Genomic DNA, 19,858 nt, shown 5'->3' on the forward strand with positions numbered 1-19,858 from the left:
GACTCTTTGTGAGGCTGATGTGGAAACTGTCTAGTGGGCCGGCTGTCCACTCACCGTATCACAGAGGGGGCCGCTCCCCGAGAACAGGACCGCGCTGCGCCAGCCCACCCCACAGAGGAGCCGTCTACACACACCTGCCCAATGAGCCAGAGCAGGGAGGGAGTGTGGGCCCACCAGGCAGGAGAGCCTAACCCCCCACCACGCAGGAGGGTGACCAGGCAGGGAGCCAAGGGTTCCCTGCATCCCTGGCTCTGTGCCTGGAGCCAGCACCCCCTCCCTTTCTCACCCCTAGACCTACGAGCACAACGAGTGGATCATCCACCTGGCAGGCAGGCTCCTGGCCAACGACGCCACAGCTGTGTCCCTACTGGCCCTCAACCCTTTCAAGGACAGGGCGCCCCCCAGGTAGGACTCCCCTCCTGAACGGGACCCCTGTCGACCGCAGCCTCTCAGGGGTCCTCCTACAGATGGACCCCTGGCCATGCTCGGGACCCGAGAAAACGTGCCTGGGTGTAAAGGTCCCCAGGCTCTGGGCCAGCCCCTTTGTTGTGCACTGCTGGCCTGCTCAAGGTGTGGGGGCCTCCAGAAGGCAAGGCGAGCCCCTCAATGCCAACGGGCTCCAGAGCTGCGTGTTTGGCCCTCTTCCAGACATCCCCATGGCAGGGCCTGGTGGTCTGTCCCTCCAAGGAGTGGCAGCTCGGCAGGCAGAGGGACAGGCCACCCGACGTGGGGTCTCCCCTTGCAGGTGGGTCCGGGGCGAGCACTACAGGTACAAGTTCAGCCGCCCTGGGGGCCAGCACGCTGCTGCAGGCAAGTGGTGGGTCCGCAAGAGGATCGGCCCCTACTTCCCCCCACTCAGCCTCCGCGACCTAGAGGACTACTTCCGGTCACGGGAGTGGCCGTACCCAGAACTGGAGTAGAAGCGGCCCCAGGTCTGTGCACAGAGGAATAAAGCAGGAAGGCCCGGTCGCTGGAGTGAAGTGTCGTGTGCTCGGGCACCCCTGCCCTGCACCCAGACCTCCTGGAAAGCAGGCTGAGAGAGGAGGGGGGTCCCTGGGCCGGCATGTTCATCACAGAGAGCCCCATGAAGCTCCTGACCCCGTGGTGTCCACCAGCCCCCAGAGCACAGGGGAGGGCTGGTCCCCAGTCAGGCCCCTACACCCGGGCAGCTGAACCCCATCACACGGTTGGTGTGGCCACAAGGAAGCTGCCACTCCCTGCTTGTGCTCTTAGCCCACCATGGCCGTCCCCCCACGTCCAGGAGAGGACTGGGAAAGGGAGAAGCCACGGCTCCCGGTCCTCCTCAGAACCTTCATGCCTCCCCAGGTCCAGCATCCAGAGGCATGGACAGAAGCCCTTTGTTGTTCCTCGGGTGGGCCAGTCCTCCCCCCCGCCCCACCCTCCCTGACCTGCAGGCCTGGGCCCTGGGAGTGCCCACAGCAGCAGTTCTGACTAGATGATTCTTTGCCTGGCGATCCTTCTGGGGCCCTCTGCCATTTGAAGTGGGGTGTGGCCCCAATTCTTTACTGCCTGATGTGAGCTGTGAGCAAACCGAAGTCCCACCCGAGGGGTGGTATCCCTGCTGAACTACCAGCCAAGCACCGGGTGGCACAGGCCCCTGCCCCGGTCACTGGGCAGGCCACCCCTCCTCCCCCTCCAACTGTCCAGCAGGCCTGGCTGCACCAGAGAGGATCCCGGCACAAACGAGGTGGTTCAGGCAGGAGGCCCAGCCGAGGTGGGCACAAGCGCGGGTCTGTGTGGAGCGCCCGCCCCCAACAGCCCGCCTGGGGGGCCAGCCAGTCCAGGTGCCAACAGAGAGGCCGTGTTCCTGCTCGCAGGGAAACAGGCTCCCTGTGTCTGTCTCAGAACAGACTCGGCCTCAGACGAGGAGCCTGGAGCCAGCAAGTCTGCCCGCGGCAGCCGCATGGAGCTGACCACCGGCCCGCCGTGGCCTGGGCAGCCCTTCCTGGGGGGCTGTCCCAGGAGCTCTGCCGCTGGGTGGGGGCACCAGAGGGGGCAGGGGGCCTGGGCTTGGGTGGCCACCCCTTCTTGCTGCACTCTGGGCTCACTGCCACCCAGGGACTCAGAACCCCTGCCCGGGGGCTCCTCTCTGGGCCTCAGTCCAGCTCTGCACCCACCCCCCCGGTCTCCCAGGAACCCCTAAGAGACACACAATGCTTAGGCCTTGGGGGCATACCCGTCCTGGGACAAGACAAACATCTGCTCACCTTGGGGGCCACTGCAGGGGACTCCAGGTCCAGGCACTGGGGCCTCTGACAAAAGGGACCCCATCAGATCTCCTCCCCCAGCCTCCACCCTTCCAGAGGCTAAGGGCCCCCCAGCCTCCATCCATGAGTCAGCAGACAGAGCCTAGCCGGAGGCCCACAACCTCCTGAGAGACCGCATCCCTCCTCCACTCACAATCCTCCCGTGGCTACCCCACCTCACTGAGCACAAGCCTGGGGTCAGCACGTCACCCCACCGGCCTACCAGGCCACAGGGCCTTTGCTGTGGCAGCTCCCATGCCAGCACCCACACAGCCCACACCCCTCCAGGGCCCAAGCTGCTCGTGGTCACACACCAGGCTGGTGGGGGCCTGACCTGGATAAACCGTCCACCTCACGAAGGAGAAAGGCCCAAACTCTGTTTGCGTCTGCTCTGCCCGACACTGCCCTCTCTCGGAATCTGCTGTTTCTTGGTCAACACAAGAGAAACTTCAGGAGATGGGGGCTCAGGGACATGGGATGTGAGCCCACCCTTCCTCCCCAGCCATCCAGGTCTGAGGAGCCCCCGGACAGCTGTGTCCAGGTGGACTGAGTGCATTCTTTCCTCCCAGCTGGTAAGAAACAGACGTGGCAGAAGCCAAGGGCGTCAGGCTTAGGTCAACGTGCCAGAGATGCTGCCCTCACCCTCCAAAACCCAAGGGGCGGGGGAAAGCGCCAAGGTTCAAGGGAGGGGCCAGGGACAGCAGCCCACGCCACATGTGAAGCAGGGTGTGCACAAGCCTTCGCCCAACTATGGGGCGTAGACATCTGCTCACTTGCTGAGAGGGTCCTCAGATCGGAGACCCCCGGGGGCATCAAGTTCCTGGTGTGGCCCCCTCTCCCCCTGGGTCTCCTGCATCTGCACTGGGACGGTCCTATGCTCTGCGGTCCCAGGCCACTGGGGGCTGGCTGCACAGGGTCCGCACACCTCAGGCCCAGGGGCTCTGCAGGAGGATGGACACAGTGGGGAATCCAAGAATGTTACAGATGACTAAAACTGGCCCAGGTGGGGCCTGGGGAACCTGAGCAGTTCTTACTCATAACTGTTCCGCTCAGTTTCTTTTGCGATTATTCACGCTGTTCACCGTTATGTCCCTGTAACTTCCATAACTCTCCCCCTCTCTGGGGCAATGGCCCTTCTCCATTCCTGATGCATACTTTGGGCTTTCCTTTCTTATCTCCTTGTCAGTCTCAAAGCCCCGACACTGGGTTTTCCCGTCAGCTCTCCTGTTCACTAGCTCGTTCCTCCATAGTCCAGGCGTTCACTCTTTGCCGTCTTGGACTGAAAACTTCCATTTCTTTCTATTCCTCCTTCTCATCTCTAGGAAATGCGGCTAAAGACCCCCAGCTGCACCTGCAGCCTCTGCTGGACGCTGTGAACCTTCTCTGAATTCTAGAAATGTTGATTTCCCGGTTAACTCATCAAAAAAAATAGAGGTGGGGATTTTAATTTCCAGATGAATGGATTTGCGGCTTTTATCTTTAATTTTATCACATGCATTTGTCACCCCCAAGCACCCCTCAGCCCCAAGCCCCCAGCACCCTTATGATTAACATCCCTTTTAGAAGTGAGCAGGCTCCTGGGAAGGACAGCCTCTCAAGTCCTGAGGCAGCTGTTTGCCTCCATCTGCCGAGAAGGTCCCCTGCTCAGCAGCACAACAACAACCTGTTCCCTGGGTCCATTCCCCACGTTGACCTCTCTGCCCTGTATCCACACAGTACAAAGATGCCATCATCCTCAGGAATGCAGTTTCAAAGCCACTGAGTAAAGTGGGACTGACATATCAGCAAATAGACCATTAAACTCCTAAAGTAATCAATGAAATTAACAAGACTTTAGCTTGACTGACAGAAGATGCAAATAACTAAAATCAAAATAAAGCGGAGACATTACTACTGACCTTATGGAAGTAAAAAGGATTACAAGAGTGCTATGAGCAACAGTACGCCAAAAAATTAGATCACATCATTGAACTGACAAAATCCTAGAAACACACAAACTACCAAAAGTGACTGAGGAAGAAACAAAGTTGTAAAAGATCTACAACAAGTAAAGAGACTGCATCAGTAATCAAAAACCTCCCAATAAAGAAAAATACTGGACAAGATGGCTTCATTGCTGAATTTTACCAAGAATTTTAGAAGAATTAACACCAATCCTTCCCAAACTCTTCCAAAAAATTAGAAAAGGGAAAACTTCCTAACTCATGAGGCCAATTTTACACTGATAACAAAGTCAAAGACACCAATATCCCTTACAATTTTTGCATCTGTAGGCAAAAATCCTCAACAAAATACTAGCAAAATAACAGCATGATAAGAGGATTATATACCATGACCAAATGGCATTGCTTAAGAAAATCAATCACTGCAGTACATCACATCAACAGAATGCGGGGGGTAGGGAGGAACAGCACACAGTCTTCTCAACTGATGCAGGAAAAGCATTTGACAAAATCCAACACCCTTTCATGAGAAAAGCCCCTCAGGAAACTTCCTCAACATAATAAACAGTTAGCAAAAACCCAGGGCCAATAGTGAAAGAGTAAAAACTTTCCCCCGAAGATCCAAACTGAGACAAGAATGCCCATTGTCATCAATGCCACTTAATACCGTACTGAAGTTCCAGCCAGAGCAATTAGTCAAAAAAACAAAAAGCTTTAAAGTAAAAAGAAAGAAGTAAAACCACCTCTATTCACAGATGATGTGATCCTATACATAAAAAATTCCAATGATCCACCAAAAGAAAAAACACCCACTAGAGCTAATAAACTAACTCAGCAAAGTTACAGGGAAAAGAATCAACACCAACAAATCAGATATGCTTCTATACACCAGCAATGAGCAATCTAAAACAGAAACTAAGGAAACAATTTCATTTACAATTGCATTCAAAAAAATAAAATACCTACCAAAAAACAACCAAGGAGGCAAAAGACTTGTACACTCAAAAACTACGTAACACTGCTGGAAAAAAAATGCTAAAGAAGACCTAAATCAGTGGAAAGACACCCACATCTGTAAACACGTGACAATAGTGTTAAGATGACAGTACTACCCAAAGCAGTCTACAGAGCCAATGAAATCTCTACCGAAATTCCAATGGCCTTTTTTTTTTCGTAGAAATGGAAAAGCCAACGCTCAAATTCACATGGAATTGCAAAGAGTGCCAAATAACAAAAACAATCTTTAGGAAGAAGTTGGAGGATTCACATTTCCTGATTTGAAAACTTACTACAAAGCTTTAGTCATCAAAACAGTGTGGTCTTGGCATAACAAAAGACATGTGGACGAGAGGAATAGAATGGAAACCTAATATAAACCCTCACACATATGGTCAAATTATTTTTGACAAAGATGCCAAGACAGGGAAAGGTCAGTTGGTGCTGGGAAAGCAGGCCTTAGAGCACTAAAGAATGAAGCTGGGTCCTTACCTCACACTGTATTCAAAAATTAACTCAGGGCGCCTGGGTGGCTTAATTGTTAAGCATCCGCCTTCAGCTCAGGTCATGATCCCAGGATCCTGGGATCGAGCCCCGCATCGGGCTCCCTGCTCCATAGGAAGCCTGCTTCTCCCTCTTCCACTCCCCCTGCTTGTGTTCCCTCTCTCACTGTGTCTCTCTCTGTCAAATAAGTAAAATCTTAAAAAAAAAAAAGTTCTTAAAATAAAAAAAAACTTAGAATGGATGAAAGAGCTGAAATTATTAAAAGTCCCAAGAGAAAACATGGATTTAACAATGGATGCTTAGGACACCAACAGCAGGAGCAACAAAAGGAAAACCAGATAGATTGGACAATATCAAAATTTAAAACTTTTGTGCATCTGAGGACATTATCAGGAAAGTGAAAAGACAACCCACAGAGTGGGAGAAAATACTTCCAAGTTATATAACTGATAAGAGTCTAGTATCCAGGATATATATATACAGCTGAGCATCAAAAAAGACAAACCCCAATTCAAAAGGACTCGATCAGCCCTTTCTCCAAAGAAGACACACAAGTGGCCAAAAGCACACAAAAAGATACTCAACATCTTTAGTCATGTGAAAACCACAATGAGATACTACTTCACACCCACCTAGGTGGCTGTGATTTTTTTAATAAACAATAACAAGCGTTGGCAAGGATGTGGAGAAATTGGAAACTCTGTACATTGCAGGTGGGAATGTAAATGGTGCAGCCACTGTGGAAACAGTCTGACAGCTCCTCAAAAAGTTAAACATGGGTGAACAACCACAAGATCCAGCAGTTCCACTTCTGGGTATACATATCCAAGAGAACTGAAAACACGGACTCAGATACTTGTGCATGAATGTTCACGGCAGCACAATTCACAACAGCCAAAAGGCGAAAACTAACCCAAATGTCCAGCAACAGAGGAATACACAAAATGTGGTCTCTCCATACAATGGAATAGTTTTCAGTATTGACACCTGCTAAAATGTAGATAAACCTTCAAAATATTATGCTCACTGAAATCAGCCAGACACAAAAGATCACCTATTATATGGTTCTATTTATATGAAATATCTTGAACAGGTAAGTCTGTAGAGCCAGAAAGATTGGTGATTGCTAGAGGCTGGAGTGAGGGGAGAATGAAGAGTGACAGAACCATGGATAGAGGGGTTCCTTCTGAGGGGATGGAACAGTTCAGAACTAGATAGAGGTGGTGATTACAGAACACTATGATACACGAAATGCCACCAACTGTTCCCTTTAAAACGCTTAACTCTGTGGTAATGTCAGTTTAACCTCAATTTTTAAAAATAAAACAAAAACCAAGAAAAACCTCCTAAGCGTCCCAAGACCCTGGACCTCCCTGTCTCAGAGGCCAGGAGACCTCACATTGCCAAGATCTAGTGGGAATGCAGGGGAGCCAAGCAGATAAAGTACTCATCCCTTTTGTGTGAAGTGCATAGGGCTAGATTCTCTTAAGGCCATTACATAAGGTTGTGCTTAGCCAGTGGGATAGAAAGTGGGTGTCCAGAGCCAGCATATGACCATACACGAACTCTCTCTTACAGGAGCTACCAATTGGCCATGGACATTTTGAGTAAATAAATGGCAACCATGGTTACACGATGCATAAACCTTTTGCCATCTAGATGGCTTTCTGCCAAGGCTGCCTGCCCTGCCCTTACCTGGAATCAGCTCAACACCTAGCAAAGATGGAGTTCTACCCCATCTCTCCAAGGTGTGTGGCCACCTTGCTCCACTGGGACTGACTTGGCTGGGTGGGCAGCAGGCTGCAGGGAAGAGGCACCTTGTCCTGATGACATGGGGACTCCCAAAAAGGCCTTTGCATAAAACCAAAACTCTTTTGCATAAAACCAGAACTCTTTCAGGGCCAAAACATTTGAGAACAAAACCAATGAAACCCAGTCTGGTTCTTTGAAGATGCCAGTGAAATGGATAAACCTTTAGCTACAACAATCAAGGGAAAAGGAGAGAAAATACAGATTATCAATATCAAGAAGGAAAGCAGAGTCATCACTACAGGTCCTACAGACACTGAAAGGGAAATAAAAGAATATTATCAACTTTATTCTAATGGATTTGGCATACCAGATGAAATGAAAACAATTCCCTAAAAGATATAAGTTACTAAAACTGATTTACAAAAAAAGAGAAAACCCAAGTAGTCCCATAACAATGAAAGGAATTGAATTAATGAATTAAAACCTCACAGAAAATTTCAGGCTGAGATGACTTGACTGGTGTGTTCTATCCCAACATCTAATGGAGAAATATCCTATACAAACACTCATACACTGCTGGTCAGAATATAAAAAAGTGCAACTGCTCTGGAAAAGTCTGGCATTTCTGAAAACACTAAACATATTCTACCATACAACCCAGCCATTCCAAGTATCTACCGAGAGAAATGAGAAAACAGACCTGTGAGGAATGCTTTTAGCAGATTTATTCAGACTAGCCAAAAACTAGGAAATAGCCCAAGGGTCCATCAGCAGAAGAGTGAATGAATCCACTGTGTTGTATCTACTAGCAATAGATAGATATCATTGATACACATAACACATTTGAACCTCAAAAACATGCTGAGCTAATAATGAATCCAGAGACAAAAGAATGTACACCAAATTATTCTGTTTATATGGAACTCTAAGGAGGAAAAAAGTCTCAACTGCAGTGACAGAAAACAGGTCAGTGGTTACCTAGGGCCATGTTGGGGAGGGGTTGACTGGGAAGTAGAACAAGGGAGTATTTGGGGGGCTGGAAACACTGTATCTCAATTGCACGTAGGTAACATGGTGTACACATTCTCAAAAACCATCAAGCTGTACACTTAAAGTAGGTGCATTTTATGTAAACTGCAACGGAGTCTCCAAATCAAGCTGATTTGTAGTGTTTTTAACTTCCACAATCTAAATACACCCATTGCATCTGATTTCAAGTGACCAACATGTCATCACTCAGCACAGAGCTGAGAAAGGATATGTGTAGTCAGCTCTTACAGGGTAGTGTAAGCCAGCACCTGCATGCTACCACTTGCACCTCGATCAAGTTGATTTTGAAAACAGAAGATAACAAAGAAACCCTGAAATATCCCCTGCACCGGGCTAAAATAAAAAAATATTGACAATGCCATGTGTTGATGAAGGCCTAGATCAATCAAAATGCTTTTCGGACCCAGCAGCTCCCTCCCTCAGTGTGTACACAACAGATGCGTGGACAGGCACCCTCTAGGAGGCCTACGCTAAGGGTCACAACAGCACTGTTCACAAAAGACAAAAACTGCCAACAACTCATCATCAAGAGTAGAATGGACAAATGAGTGTTCGTGGGAGACTTTGCAGCAAAGAGAATTGACAATCTACAACACGAGGCAGACGGGGTGAATGTCACAGGTGTGCTGCTGATCAAGAGGGGCCTGACGCACCGGCGCACAGGCTGTGTGGCTAACTCTCACAGATGTGCGGGACAACACTGGGACTGCACGGGGCCAGGCTTATGCTGGGGATGGACACCAGGGGCCACGAGGGGTCTGGTAGTGCTCTAGTTCTTGGCCTGATGCTTGTTACACTGATACCCAGTTTGTAAAGTTTTTTGAGAGCACACATTTTGTGGACTTTTTTGTATGAGTTCCAATTCACAATTAAAATATTTTAAATGGAAAAACCTGTTTTCATGGCCAAGCATGAGAGCCTACTTTGTTTCCGGCATGTTTATCATGATGAGCACTAAGTTGCTTGTCTTTTCACGGACACGTATAAGAAAGTGTAAGCAAAGCGGAGTCTGCGTCGACCGTGAGTCCTGATGTACTTATATCCCCATCTTGTGTGTCTTGACTGTGCTTTTCCTTGGCTTGTTGCCATCCCTCTCCACCCCCCATTTTCCACTCTTTCGAAGTGTTTTCTGTCCTCTTTTTAAGCTGCCATGGGACCAGTTCCAGCCCAGGCAAGGACCGGGGAAGCCTCGCATGCCCCCTCTCTCCACGCAGGGCATCAGGCTGATGGCTTGGTTCTCCTGTGAGCACAAACATAGCTACCTAAAGTCAGCCTGAAACCAGAGGGACGCACGCAAACTTGACAAAGCTTTGCACGATAGAGAAGACTGGCAGGCCACCCCATTCCCATCCACGTCTACCTGCAAGGACACCTTGGTTTAAGGCTAAAAGCCAGGAAAGCTATGATGGGCAAAGCCAATGAGACAAGATGATGCCTCCTGTTGAGGGGCAAACGATGTCTTTGTCCTCAGGGAGGGTCGCTGGCCAGTCACCTCCTCCTTGTGCTGGCTCTGGCGGGTGCTGCACCTGGACCGTGGAGGGCACTCGGCGCCAGCCCTGCAGCTGCAGGCCTTTCTGTGGTGGGCACACATTTGCATCTCAATAACCCCTGATTAATATTTAAGGAGCCAGCTGTCTGTGCCACATGGAAAAGGGGGGGGAAAAAACGTCTTGTTCCTTTAAGGGGTGGGCTCAAGGCTCTTCATCAAGTGGCCTTCATCTCCCCACTGGGTCTTCACACTCACACGATTCTTCTCCATAAAAAAATATGAAGCGCCATTAGCGAGTTATCAGGGACCGACTGTGTCTCCATCAATGCCCCTCAGTCCATTGTGGCCATCATGCAGCTGCAGGGCTGGCACGGACCAAGCTGCCAGGCTGGGCTCTGTCCCTCTGTCTGTCCGCTGTCACCGGGCACCGTGTCCAACATGGCCTGTCACTACCCCGTTGAACGGAAGTGGACAGCATGTTCAGAGCTCATGCACTGCCTGGGGGTCAAGCCAGCCAGCACCCCCGCCCAGCCCAGGGGGCCACAGGCCCCACTGCAGTCCCCCGACACCTACCCAGCCACCAGGGCAGAGAGTCCTTCCTCCCCATGCCAGCCACCACCCCGAGCAGGGTCTTGGCTCACAAGTCTGCCTCAGAGGCCTCCACTGGGGGTCTCTGGGCAGGTGTCAGTTGCAGTGATTTGAATAGTGTCCCCCAAAACACATGTCCACTCAAAACCTCAGAACATGACTGCCTCTGGAAAAAGGGTCTTTGCAGATGTAATTAGCTAAGAGGAGGTCATGCTGGAGAAGGGTGGGCCCTGAATCCATAGTCTGGTGTCCTGGTAGTAAGAGGAACTTCAGAGGCACAGGGACAAGACCATGTGACCCCAGACCCTCAGACCCCAGAGACCTACACACTCCACAGAAGTGGAGTCAGCGACTCTGGGCCCAAGAGAACCCCACATACCCAGGATGGCCCCTCACAGCCCCCCTCGTTTCCAACCTGGGGGGCAGGGGCCAGCTGCCTCCTGGGACAGCAGCCCCACCAAGGTCGGGGTGCAGGGAAGTGGGGCCAACAGTTGTCTGGGGACTGCCCTCCCAAGCCCCGTCTGGCCCCTTGATCCCACCTGCCCCTCTGAGTCCTGGACCCCCTCCAAGCCCTGGGCACCCAGCCAGGAACCACCTGAGACCCTTCACCCCCACCCAGGGCAAACCACCCTCAATACACACGAATACCTGGATCACTGACTTCCTGGGGGCCTCAGCTGGGCGTTCATGGAGGACACTCTGTGGAGGCCCCAGGGGCCTCCGCCTAGGGAGGCGGAGGGTCCCAGGCCCTACGGTCACACTGGTGGGATTCTGCTTCCCCCACCCCTACCCAAGGGCAGGTCTAGAGAAAGTCACTCTTCCTCAGAGTTCTTCCTCAAATTCCTCCCCAGACCTGCCCGCCTGGCACAAAGGTGAAGGGTCACAGGCAGCACCCACCCTCCTTCATGGCGGGTCTAGGCTAAGAGATACTGGGATTGTCAGACTGATGTAACATGCCCCTTCCCCAGACGGAACACCACAAGGACCGGCTCTGCCCTGGTCAGAGGGGAAACATGCCCCAAGTCTGGCTCTGCGCACCCACCTGCCTGGGAGGGGACCTGCCCACCCTGCCCGCAACACTGTTCCTACCCCTTGATTCCCACAGGGTCCCTAACTTTCTGAAACTCTGCAGCTTCCATCTGTCACCCCCAACCCAGGGTGTTGGGCGAGGCCAACCTGCAAGGGGCAGAAGAGTTCAACTCACCTAGTCCCTTCCCTGCCACTGGGGGCCAGATGAGTTTGGGGGTTTAGAGGCAGGGCCTGGGAAGCCCCACTGTCACCGGCACTCAGGGTTTCCACAGGGAACATACACAGGACAGACTAGACCGGCGGCAGATTCTTGCCAAACCTCTGAGAAAGCCTCTGGTTTCCAAGTGTGGGATTTGGAACTGCAGATCAGGGTGGTGGGCTGACCTGTTTCCTGGATTTTCCTGAGGAGGAGAGACCCCGTATTCCCCAGGGAGAGAAAGTGAGGCACACCCAGAGATGGCACAGGTGCTGATGAGGGCCCATGTGCACACACGTGCGCAGTCGTGGATGTGACACACCCACATACCGACGTGTACATGGAAACACACACCCACAAGTATGCAGTAGCACACAGGACTGCGCATGCTAACATCACAATTTTATAAATTGTATGAATGGCTAAATAGTCTGGAGCTAGGAGTGCCCACCCAGACTGACCTTCTGCCCTGTGGGCCTGCATGGGGGTGGCCATGCCCCAGCCTGCACAGAGCGCCCAGGCCGAGGGCATGTGCCCCAAGGGACAGCCTCTAAGCTGGAGCCACGTGCCAGAGGTGGCCCTCTCCCCCTATAGGGAGGAAATAAGCTCCCCACAAGCTTCGGAATGTCGAGGGAAGAACTCTCTGGGTTCAGATGCCCCTTCCAAGGGAAGGTCCAACATCCCAGGGGTGGGGGTATCCACGGCCAGCCAGTGCCCACACCCACAGTCTTGCTGACCCATCCCTATGCCCCGTCAGGATGCCCAGCAGTGCGGTGGTCATGGCCTCTCAGGAGCCAGGGAGGTGCTAGGAGGACAGTGACTGTCTAAAGGGCCACCGGCCCCCTGCCCAATCTGCAGCTGCCCTGACCTGCCCCAGCCAGGGCAGCTGTGAGCCACGAGCCCAGGCAGGAGCCCATCGCCCCCACTGCACACAGCCCACTGGCTCATTCCACATTCACTGGGGTCACAGGATCTTGGCTGGCGGGATACAGTTACCAAGGGGGACACCCCCTATCGTCCCCGAGTGCTGGGGGGGGGGGGAACAGCAGCAAAGCACGGAAGGCCTTCAGGTGGAGGCAGCAGCTCTGGAAGCCTCCAGGCGGTTCTGCGTGCTGACTCCACAGAGACACCACACTGTAGTATTTCTTTCCCATGTCCCCAGGACCAGTGGAGGGCACTTCCTGGCATTGGCTCTCCCTCAACCCAGCCATGCCCTAAGGCCCAGGGCAAGAGCACTGCCAGTGCAGGAGGGAAGCCATGTGGAACACAGGAAAATGCCAAGATCCTGGACTCAGTGGGGCCCACCTTTCTGGGGCTAGGGTCCGTGGCTCAGGTTCCAAGAGCAGCTCCTCTCAGGAACAAGATTTAAATGGGAATGGTCTCCCAGAAACAGCTTGGCAGAGAGGCAGGAAATGAAGAAACTCCACCGGGTGCAGCGTGAGCGCGGCCCCAGGGGGCAAGGGGCAAACCCCACATAGAGGAGTGATGCCCCATCCCAGGGGTGGGCTGGGGACAGCTAGTCCACTGCCTGTCGGAGCACAGGTACCCCCGCTGGGCTGACTGCACAAGGCTGGACTCTGATCCCAGAGAACAAAGTGCCCACACCTGCTCTGTGGCTTCTGGCAGGAGACAAAGCTGGGCCCCCAGGACAGCATCCAGCCCAGGCCCAGGCACCAGGACGCCCACAGGTCCCCACACAAGGTGGGAGCACTGAGCCTGGGTCTCTTCCTGAGAGGTTCCTTGGACCCCACCACCGAGAGCCATGCATAGCACCTGCACTCCACAAAACTAAGGAACAAACCCTGAAGATGTGAGATAGGCTGACGCACACAGGCACACACCGTGGTCCTCACTTGCCTGCAGGGCAGGGACCCATACCCGCACAGGTCTGGGCGGAAGCTGAGAAGACCGGGACTATAATCCTGCCTCGATGATCCCACAACCCCGGATTCTGAACCAAGGACCGGTGGGTCACTCTGTGGGCTTGGAGGACTGCCCACCCCACCTTCTCAGGGTCCATGGGTCCAGATCAGGGCCAGGAAGGGGATGCACCCTGGCCCCGATGTCACTCAAGCATGCCCCCACACCTGGGGCTGTGCCAGGGAGCAGCCCACACTGCTGGGGACTCACCGCGGTAGGCTGAGTAGTGGACTCCAAAATGATGCATCCACATCCTAAGCCCCAGAACCTAGGGATGTGACCTTACTTAGAAAAAAGATCTTTGCTGTTGTAATGAAATTAAAGGTCTCAAGATGAGACCAATGACAAATGTCCTTGTCACATCTGACATCCTGGCTTACCAATGACAAATGTCCCTGCCACAAAAAGATGGAGGCAGAGATTGGAGGAAAGTGGCCACAACCCAAGGGACTCCCAGAGCCTCCAGAGGCAGGAAGGAGCCTCCCCTGGAGCCTTGGGGAGAGCACAGCCCCACTAGCATCTTCATCTCACACTTCTGGCCTCCAGAACTGTGGGAAATTAAGTTTCCATTGTTTTCAGACACCCAGTTTGTGGCAAATTGTTACAACAGCCACAGGATAATAACAGAGCCACCGTCCCAGACATGATGTGGGTGTTGTGGGTGTAACGGGGGCAGCCCCATCACCTCACACTTCCCCTGACTTCTCTGGTCAGCCCTGGGGGTACAGCTGCCCCTCAGCCTCATCAGGACTCACCCCTGACCTCAGGCTACACCGGATATACCCAAATTAAGAAGCAGAAATGCCTCCCCTTTGATAACTTAGAAAAAAGAGACCAATTCCTCAAATCCACAAAACACCAAACTCACCCAAAATGTTAATGGATATTGAACAGTCCTGTAACTATTTTTTTTTAAGATTTTATTTATTTATTCATGAGAGACAGGGAGAGGGAAAGGCAGAGGGAGAAGCAGGCTCCCAAGAAGCAGGGAGCCTGATGCGGGACTCGATCCTAGGACTCTGGGATCATGACCTGAGCCGAAGGCAGACGCTTAACCATCTGAGCCACCCAGGTGCCCCCTGAACAGTCCTGTAACTATTAAAGGCATTCAACTTGCAGCTGAAATATAAAGGAGAAATGTCCAGGCCCAGGTGGCTTAACTGGTGAATTCTGCCAAACATTTAAAGTAGTAGTAACACCAAATCTACCCAATCTCTTCTAAAAAAAAAAAAAAAAAGTACAAAACGAGGGAACACTTCCCAATTCATTTTATCAGGCCAGCATTACCCTGAGACCAAAACCAGGAAAGACAACACAAGAAAACTACAGACCAACATCCCTCATGAACACAGAAAAATCCTTAACAACATGCTAGCAAATGCACCAGCCGTATACATATATACACAGGATCACACACTGTGGGGCACCCAGGTGGCGCAGTCAGTTAAGCATCTGACTTTCGGTTTCAGCTCAGGTCTGATCTCTGGGTTGTGATATTGAGCCCCGCGTCGGGCTCCACACTCAGCAGGGTATCTGCTTGAGATTCTCTCTCCCTCTCTTCCCCTCCCCACCCCTGCCTTCATGCATGTACTTATTCTCTCTTTCATTCTCTCAAATAAATTAATATTTAAAAAAAAAGAATCACACACTGTGACCAAGTTGGGTTCACCACAGAAATGCAAGGTTGGTCTGAAATTGGAAGATCAATTAAAAGACTAAGTAAGAAAAAATACATGACCTTATCAATACATGCAAAAAAACACTAGACAAAATTCAATATCTATTCATGCTAAAAAAATGTTTTTAACTCTCAGCAAATTAGGAGAAGGAACCCTACCAGCACACAGTGGGGAGAGATGGTGCCTCCTAGCAGGTCGGGCACAAGACAAGGATGCCCCTCTGCCACCGCCCTTCAGCGTCATGCAGAAAGGGAGAGGATAAAGGAGGCATTACAGTGAGTCAAAGAAACCAGACCAATGAGGCTGACTGATCCCACTCATGTGCAGTTTCAGGACAGGTGTGGTCCCCTGTGGATGGACAGATTGGCAAGAGCATGAGGAGCTTGTAGGGCGATGGGACGGGGCACGGGTTACTGATTGGGCCTTTGTCAGAACCCACAAATTATAACAAGATGTGTGCATTTTGTGACCAGCAATCACAATTTGTTTCACAAACAGAAGAGTAGGGGACCTCAGCGTGTCTGTGGGCCTCAGTCTCCTCATCAGTACATAAGTCATGGCCCAAGTACCTCTAAGCCCCTGAGGATCCCCACACCACAGCCCAGCCCCTCACCCACAACTTAATGACATCCACTAAGACCCTATTTCCAAACTAGGTCATGTTCAGAGGTCCTAAGGACGCATCTTTGGGGGCCTACGAACCCAGCCTACCACAGTGAGGGACTACCAGCCTCAGCACATTCACACAGCCTGGTATGCAGCTCCCAGGCCAGTCCCTGGCAACCGTGCTCCCCCATCACAGCCTTCTGTGACAGCCCACGTGGGGTGCTCACACATGCTTCGAGCGGAAGGGCCTCTGACCTCTGATCTGTCTCTGTACTCATAGATCCCCTGGTGGGCCTCCCCACCCCGGGTTTGATAATGCCCTGGTCCACTGTCCTCCTAGCAGCTCTCAGCTTGAGGGGCCCCAGGAGGATGACCCCACATCAGCATGACTTGGGAGGACCGCCATCAGTGACAGCTGGAGGTGGGAGACTGTTGCTTGCCTTGCTGGTTTATGACTGAAGGGGTCTGGGCCAGGCTGCCTCCCCACAAGTCCATTCACTCTGCTGCTTTGTGGTGATTCTGGTCTCTGAGAAAAGCGAGAATTTACCAGGCTTTGCCCCTCCCTCATAGGACTGCTAGGCTGCAGGCCTGGCCTCACCAGAGACTGGCACCCAGGCCTGCAGGCAGCACAGAGATCACACTGGGCCCAGGGCCGTGTCCTCAGGCTGCTCCCAGCTCACTGCTGACAATCTTAAACACTTAGTAGGATCACAGTGGAGCCACCTGGGCTTGGGCTTTCCCCTGTGGGAAGTTTTAAATCATGAATTTAATCTCTTTATTTTGTACAAATCTATTCAGATTGTCTATTTCTCTTCAAGCAGTTTTGGTAGTTTATGTCTTTCTAGGAATTTATACATTTTATCTATTAACATGTTGGTATATGACTTTAACTGTATCCCTTGTGACCTTCTCCAAGTCAACAGTGACGTAAAGCCAGCAGCCTCCGGGACCCACAGGAACCATTAGAGCCGGCAGCCAGGCCTCATTCCTAACCTTACAGCAAAAAGATCAGGATGTCCTCCTCCACACATTAGATGAGCATTTCTGCTGCATACTCTCTTTCAAGTTAAAGAAATTATGTGCCGTCCCTAATTTTCTCAAAGTTTTTTATCATAAACTGGTGTTGCAATTTAAATACTTTTCCAGCATTAACTCATAAACTCAACTGATCAATTTTCAGATATGAAATTACATTACTGAATCCCCGAAAAAATCTAATAATGATACACGTGCTTATAAATGCCTATTTCTACATCATAAATATTTAAAAACACAAGTAAAATTCACTTTATTAACAACAGTATTCTAATTTTCCATACCTTTGCTTACTTTTGCTCTACCTGTTCAGCGTCTTAGAAGAGTGTATTCAAGTCCCCACAGACATCCCTACCTCTGCCCTGAAAGTAACCTGTCGTGTCCAGGGCCGGGTCAGGCAACCAGAGCCAGCAGCGATAGCTGTTAGCATCTTGTCAGAAATTCTCCAGACATTGGCTCAAATACCAGGGTGCACACCACAGGGGTGGCATCTCCCCTTGAGTCTGTCGCTTCAAAAAAGGCAGCAACGTGCTTTAAATCTGCAAACTCGAAGCCATCTCCCCAGGCCTTGCTTTGAATACATTTATTCATTTCCTTATTTCTAGTGGGCTTGTTTGGTTTGCGGTTTTTTGGTGTGGTTTTTTGTTTTAATTATCAAGGCAGTCCGTGCTAGGGCGAGAATTTTGGGAAGCCCAGGGAAAGCAGAGAACTGCATCGGACTCTGAACCCCTGTCCACGGACATTTCCTGTCCAGTTTGTGGCGCCAGTCCACATCATCACTGGGCCAGAGCAGCCCTGGTCCTCAGGTTGGAACCACAGGGTTCTGGGTGGGGACAGCCCTGCCTTGTGTCCCCGGTATAACTGCATTTTCAAGGTGCCTCTTAGCTTCTAACACTGAGAAAAGACAAAGGGCAAAAACAACCGAAATCACATAGATGTAAGTCTTCCTAATGTATCTCCTGTGGGGCTCACCATGGAGAGAAGGAACCAGTCCCGGTTCTTGGCTCTTTTCCAACGGTGATCCAAACATCTTCTCCCCTGAGGCCGCCCCCTACCCCGCCGTGTGAGGGGGATGCATGCAGCGAGGACTTTGCGGAGCCTCTCCTCCCCCGGGGCCGGCGTGCCGCTCATGGCAACAGAGACCCGAACCGCCCGGGTCTGTGTCCCGTCGAGACCGCTCCAAAATGGGAAGGTGATCGGCAGCGGCCCAACAACCGATATGCGGCCTCCACTGGGAAGGGGCAGACGCAGGCTCCCTTGTGGCGCGCAGGAAGGGTGTGTGGGACTCTGCAGGCATCCCTGCGGGGACCCGCCCGCGCTCCACCTGGGACTCCTCGGCTGACCGAGCCAAGCCCCGCCCCGTCCCACTGCTGCAGATGACTGCAGCAGCTACTCTCCAGATTACGTCCCCCAAGCCCCACAACAGAGGGACCCCGCGCTCGGCCAGTTCCAGACACCACCAGCCAGGGCCCCACTGAGCCGCGTGAGCCCCCCAGACAGTCCCTCACCCGCCCCGGCGCATCCGGCTGCCCGGCGGCCCCGCCACATCCCGTCCCCACGCCTGACATGCCAGTCCCACAGCCGTCCCCACAGCCCTTCCCACCACTTGCTGCGGCCCCCGCCCCCAAAACACGTCCCCCAGCCAGGCCTCCAGCTGCCCTGCCCGACCCCGGGCGTCGCCCGCCTCGTCCCCACTCCTGTGGCTCCGGGGTGAGCTACCCTCCCAGCGAACCCCCACTCACATTCGTCTTCTCAGCGAGACCATCCGATGCCCGGCAGTGCAGAGTCCACGAATTCCCGCCGTGGTCACCTGGCTTCTCCAGCTCAGGCACCCGAGGGGCCCTCACAAGCTAGCACCTGGGGCCGGCAGCCAGACGGCCGCTAGCAACGCTGCGCCTGCGCACAGACGCGAGCAGGGAGCCCCGTGCGGACGCCGTTCGGCTGCGCGCGCGGGGTAGACGCGCCGTGACGACCCGGGGCTGCAGCTGCGCCTGCGCACAGCCTCAAGCAGGGAGCCGCGTGCAGACGGCGTGCGGCTGCGCACAGGGGTGACGCTCCCCCAGCAACCAGGGGCTGCAGCCGCGCCTGCGCACAGCCGCGAGCCGGGGGCCGCGTGCGGACGGCGTGCGGCTGCACCAGGGCAAAGAGACACCTGGCTGACAGCCACAGGCTGCGGATGCGGCTGCACACAAACGTCTCCCCTCCCCGAGAAGCTCCACTGCGGCCGCGCGCGTCCGGGGGCCACACAGGCAAGGCAGAGTGGAGAGTGAGCCCCGCTAGTCTGGGCGTGGGCCATTCCCGCCGGGGCTGTCCGGCCAGAGGTCTGTAGGCAGCCAGCGGGGTCGCGATGGCCCCGCTAGAAATCAGTGACGAGTAATACCTCTGTCGTGATGGCATTTTATATTGAATGTCATAAACGTGAACGTCCAGACGAGATGGCTAAACAGACGGGTTCCACGGAAGGAGGCTGCCCGCGAACCGCGTCCCCCAACAGGAGCAACAGGCCCTGATGATCTCGCAAACTGCACATCCTCAGGGCCAGATAGTCGCAAAGCTGTACGAATTACTCCGCAGCACTGAAGCCGGGGGACACGCTGGACTCTGTGCAGGGCAGGGGGTGCTGACCCCCTCCCGGGAGGCCCCAGGCGAGTCCGCAGAGGCGGTGCTGACCCACAGTCCCACTCCTGGGATCCCCCAGGCTGAGTGAGGGGAGTGGTGCTGACCCCCAATCCCACTGCCAGGATGCCCCAGGCGGAGTGGGGGGTGCTGACCCCCAGTCCCGCTCCTGGGATCCCCCAGGCGGA

General features: G+C 53.0%; 1 protein-coding gene and 1 long non-coding RNA gene across 6 annotated transcripts in view; one reads left to right on the plus strand and one right to left on the minus strand.

Moving 5' to 3' along the window:
• LMF1 (lipase maturation factor 1) overlaps positions 1 to 968 on the plus strand; it is a 95,506-nt gene extending 94,538 nt beyond the window's left edge. For all 4 annotated transcript variants that reach the window (XM_036083406.2, XM_078075014.1, XM_078075012.1 and 1 more), the window contains 2 exons: positions 293 to 405; positions 746 to 968. In XM_036083406.2, coding sequence (XP_035939299.2) covers positions 293 to 405; positions 746 to 920 — 288 coding nt within the window. In that variant the 3' untranslated portion in view covers positions 921 to 968. The remainder of the gene's footprint in view (positions 1 to 292; positions 406 to 745) is intronic.
• LOC118530132 (uncharacterized) overlaps positions 1 to 19,858 on the minus strand; it is an 89,839-nt gene that overhangs the window by 48,231 nt on the left and 21,750 nt on the right. The gene's annotated exons all lie outside the window — the stretch shown is intronic.

Source organism: Halichoerus grypus, chromosome 6, assembly GCF_964656455.1.
Source record: "Halichoerus grypus chromosome 6, mHalGry1.hap1.1, whole genome shotgun sequence".
Classification (NCBI taxonomy): domain Eukaryota; kingdom Metazoa; phylum Chordata; class Mammalia; order Carnivora; family Phocidae; genus Halichoerus; species Halichoerus grypus.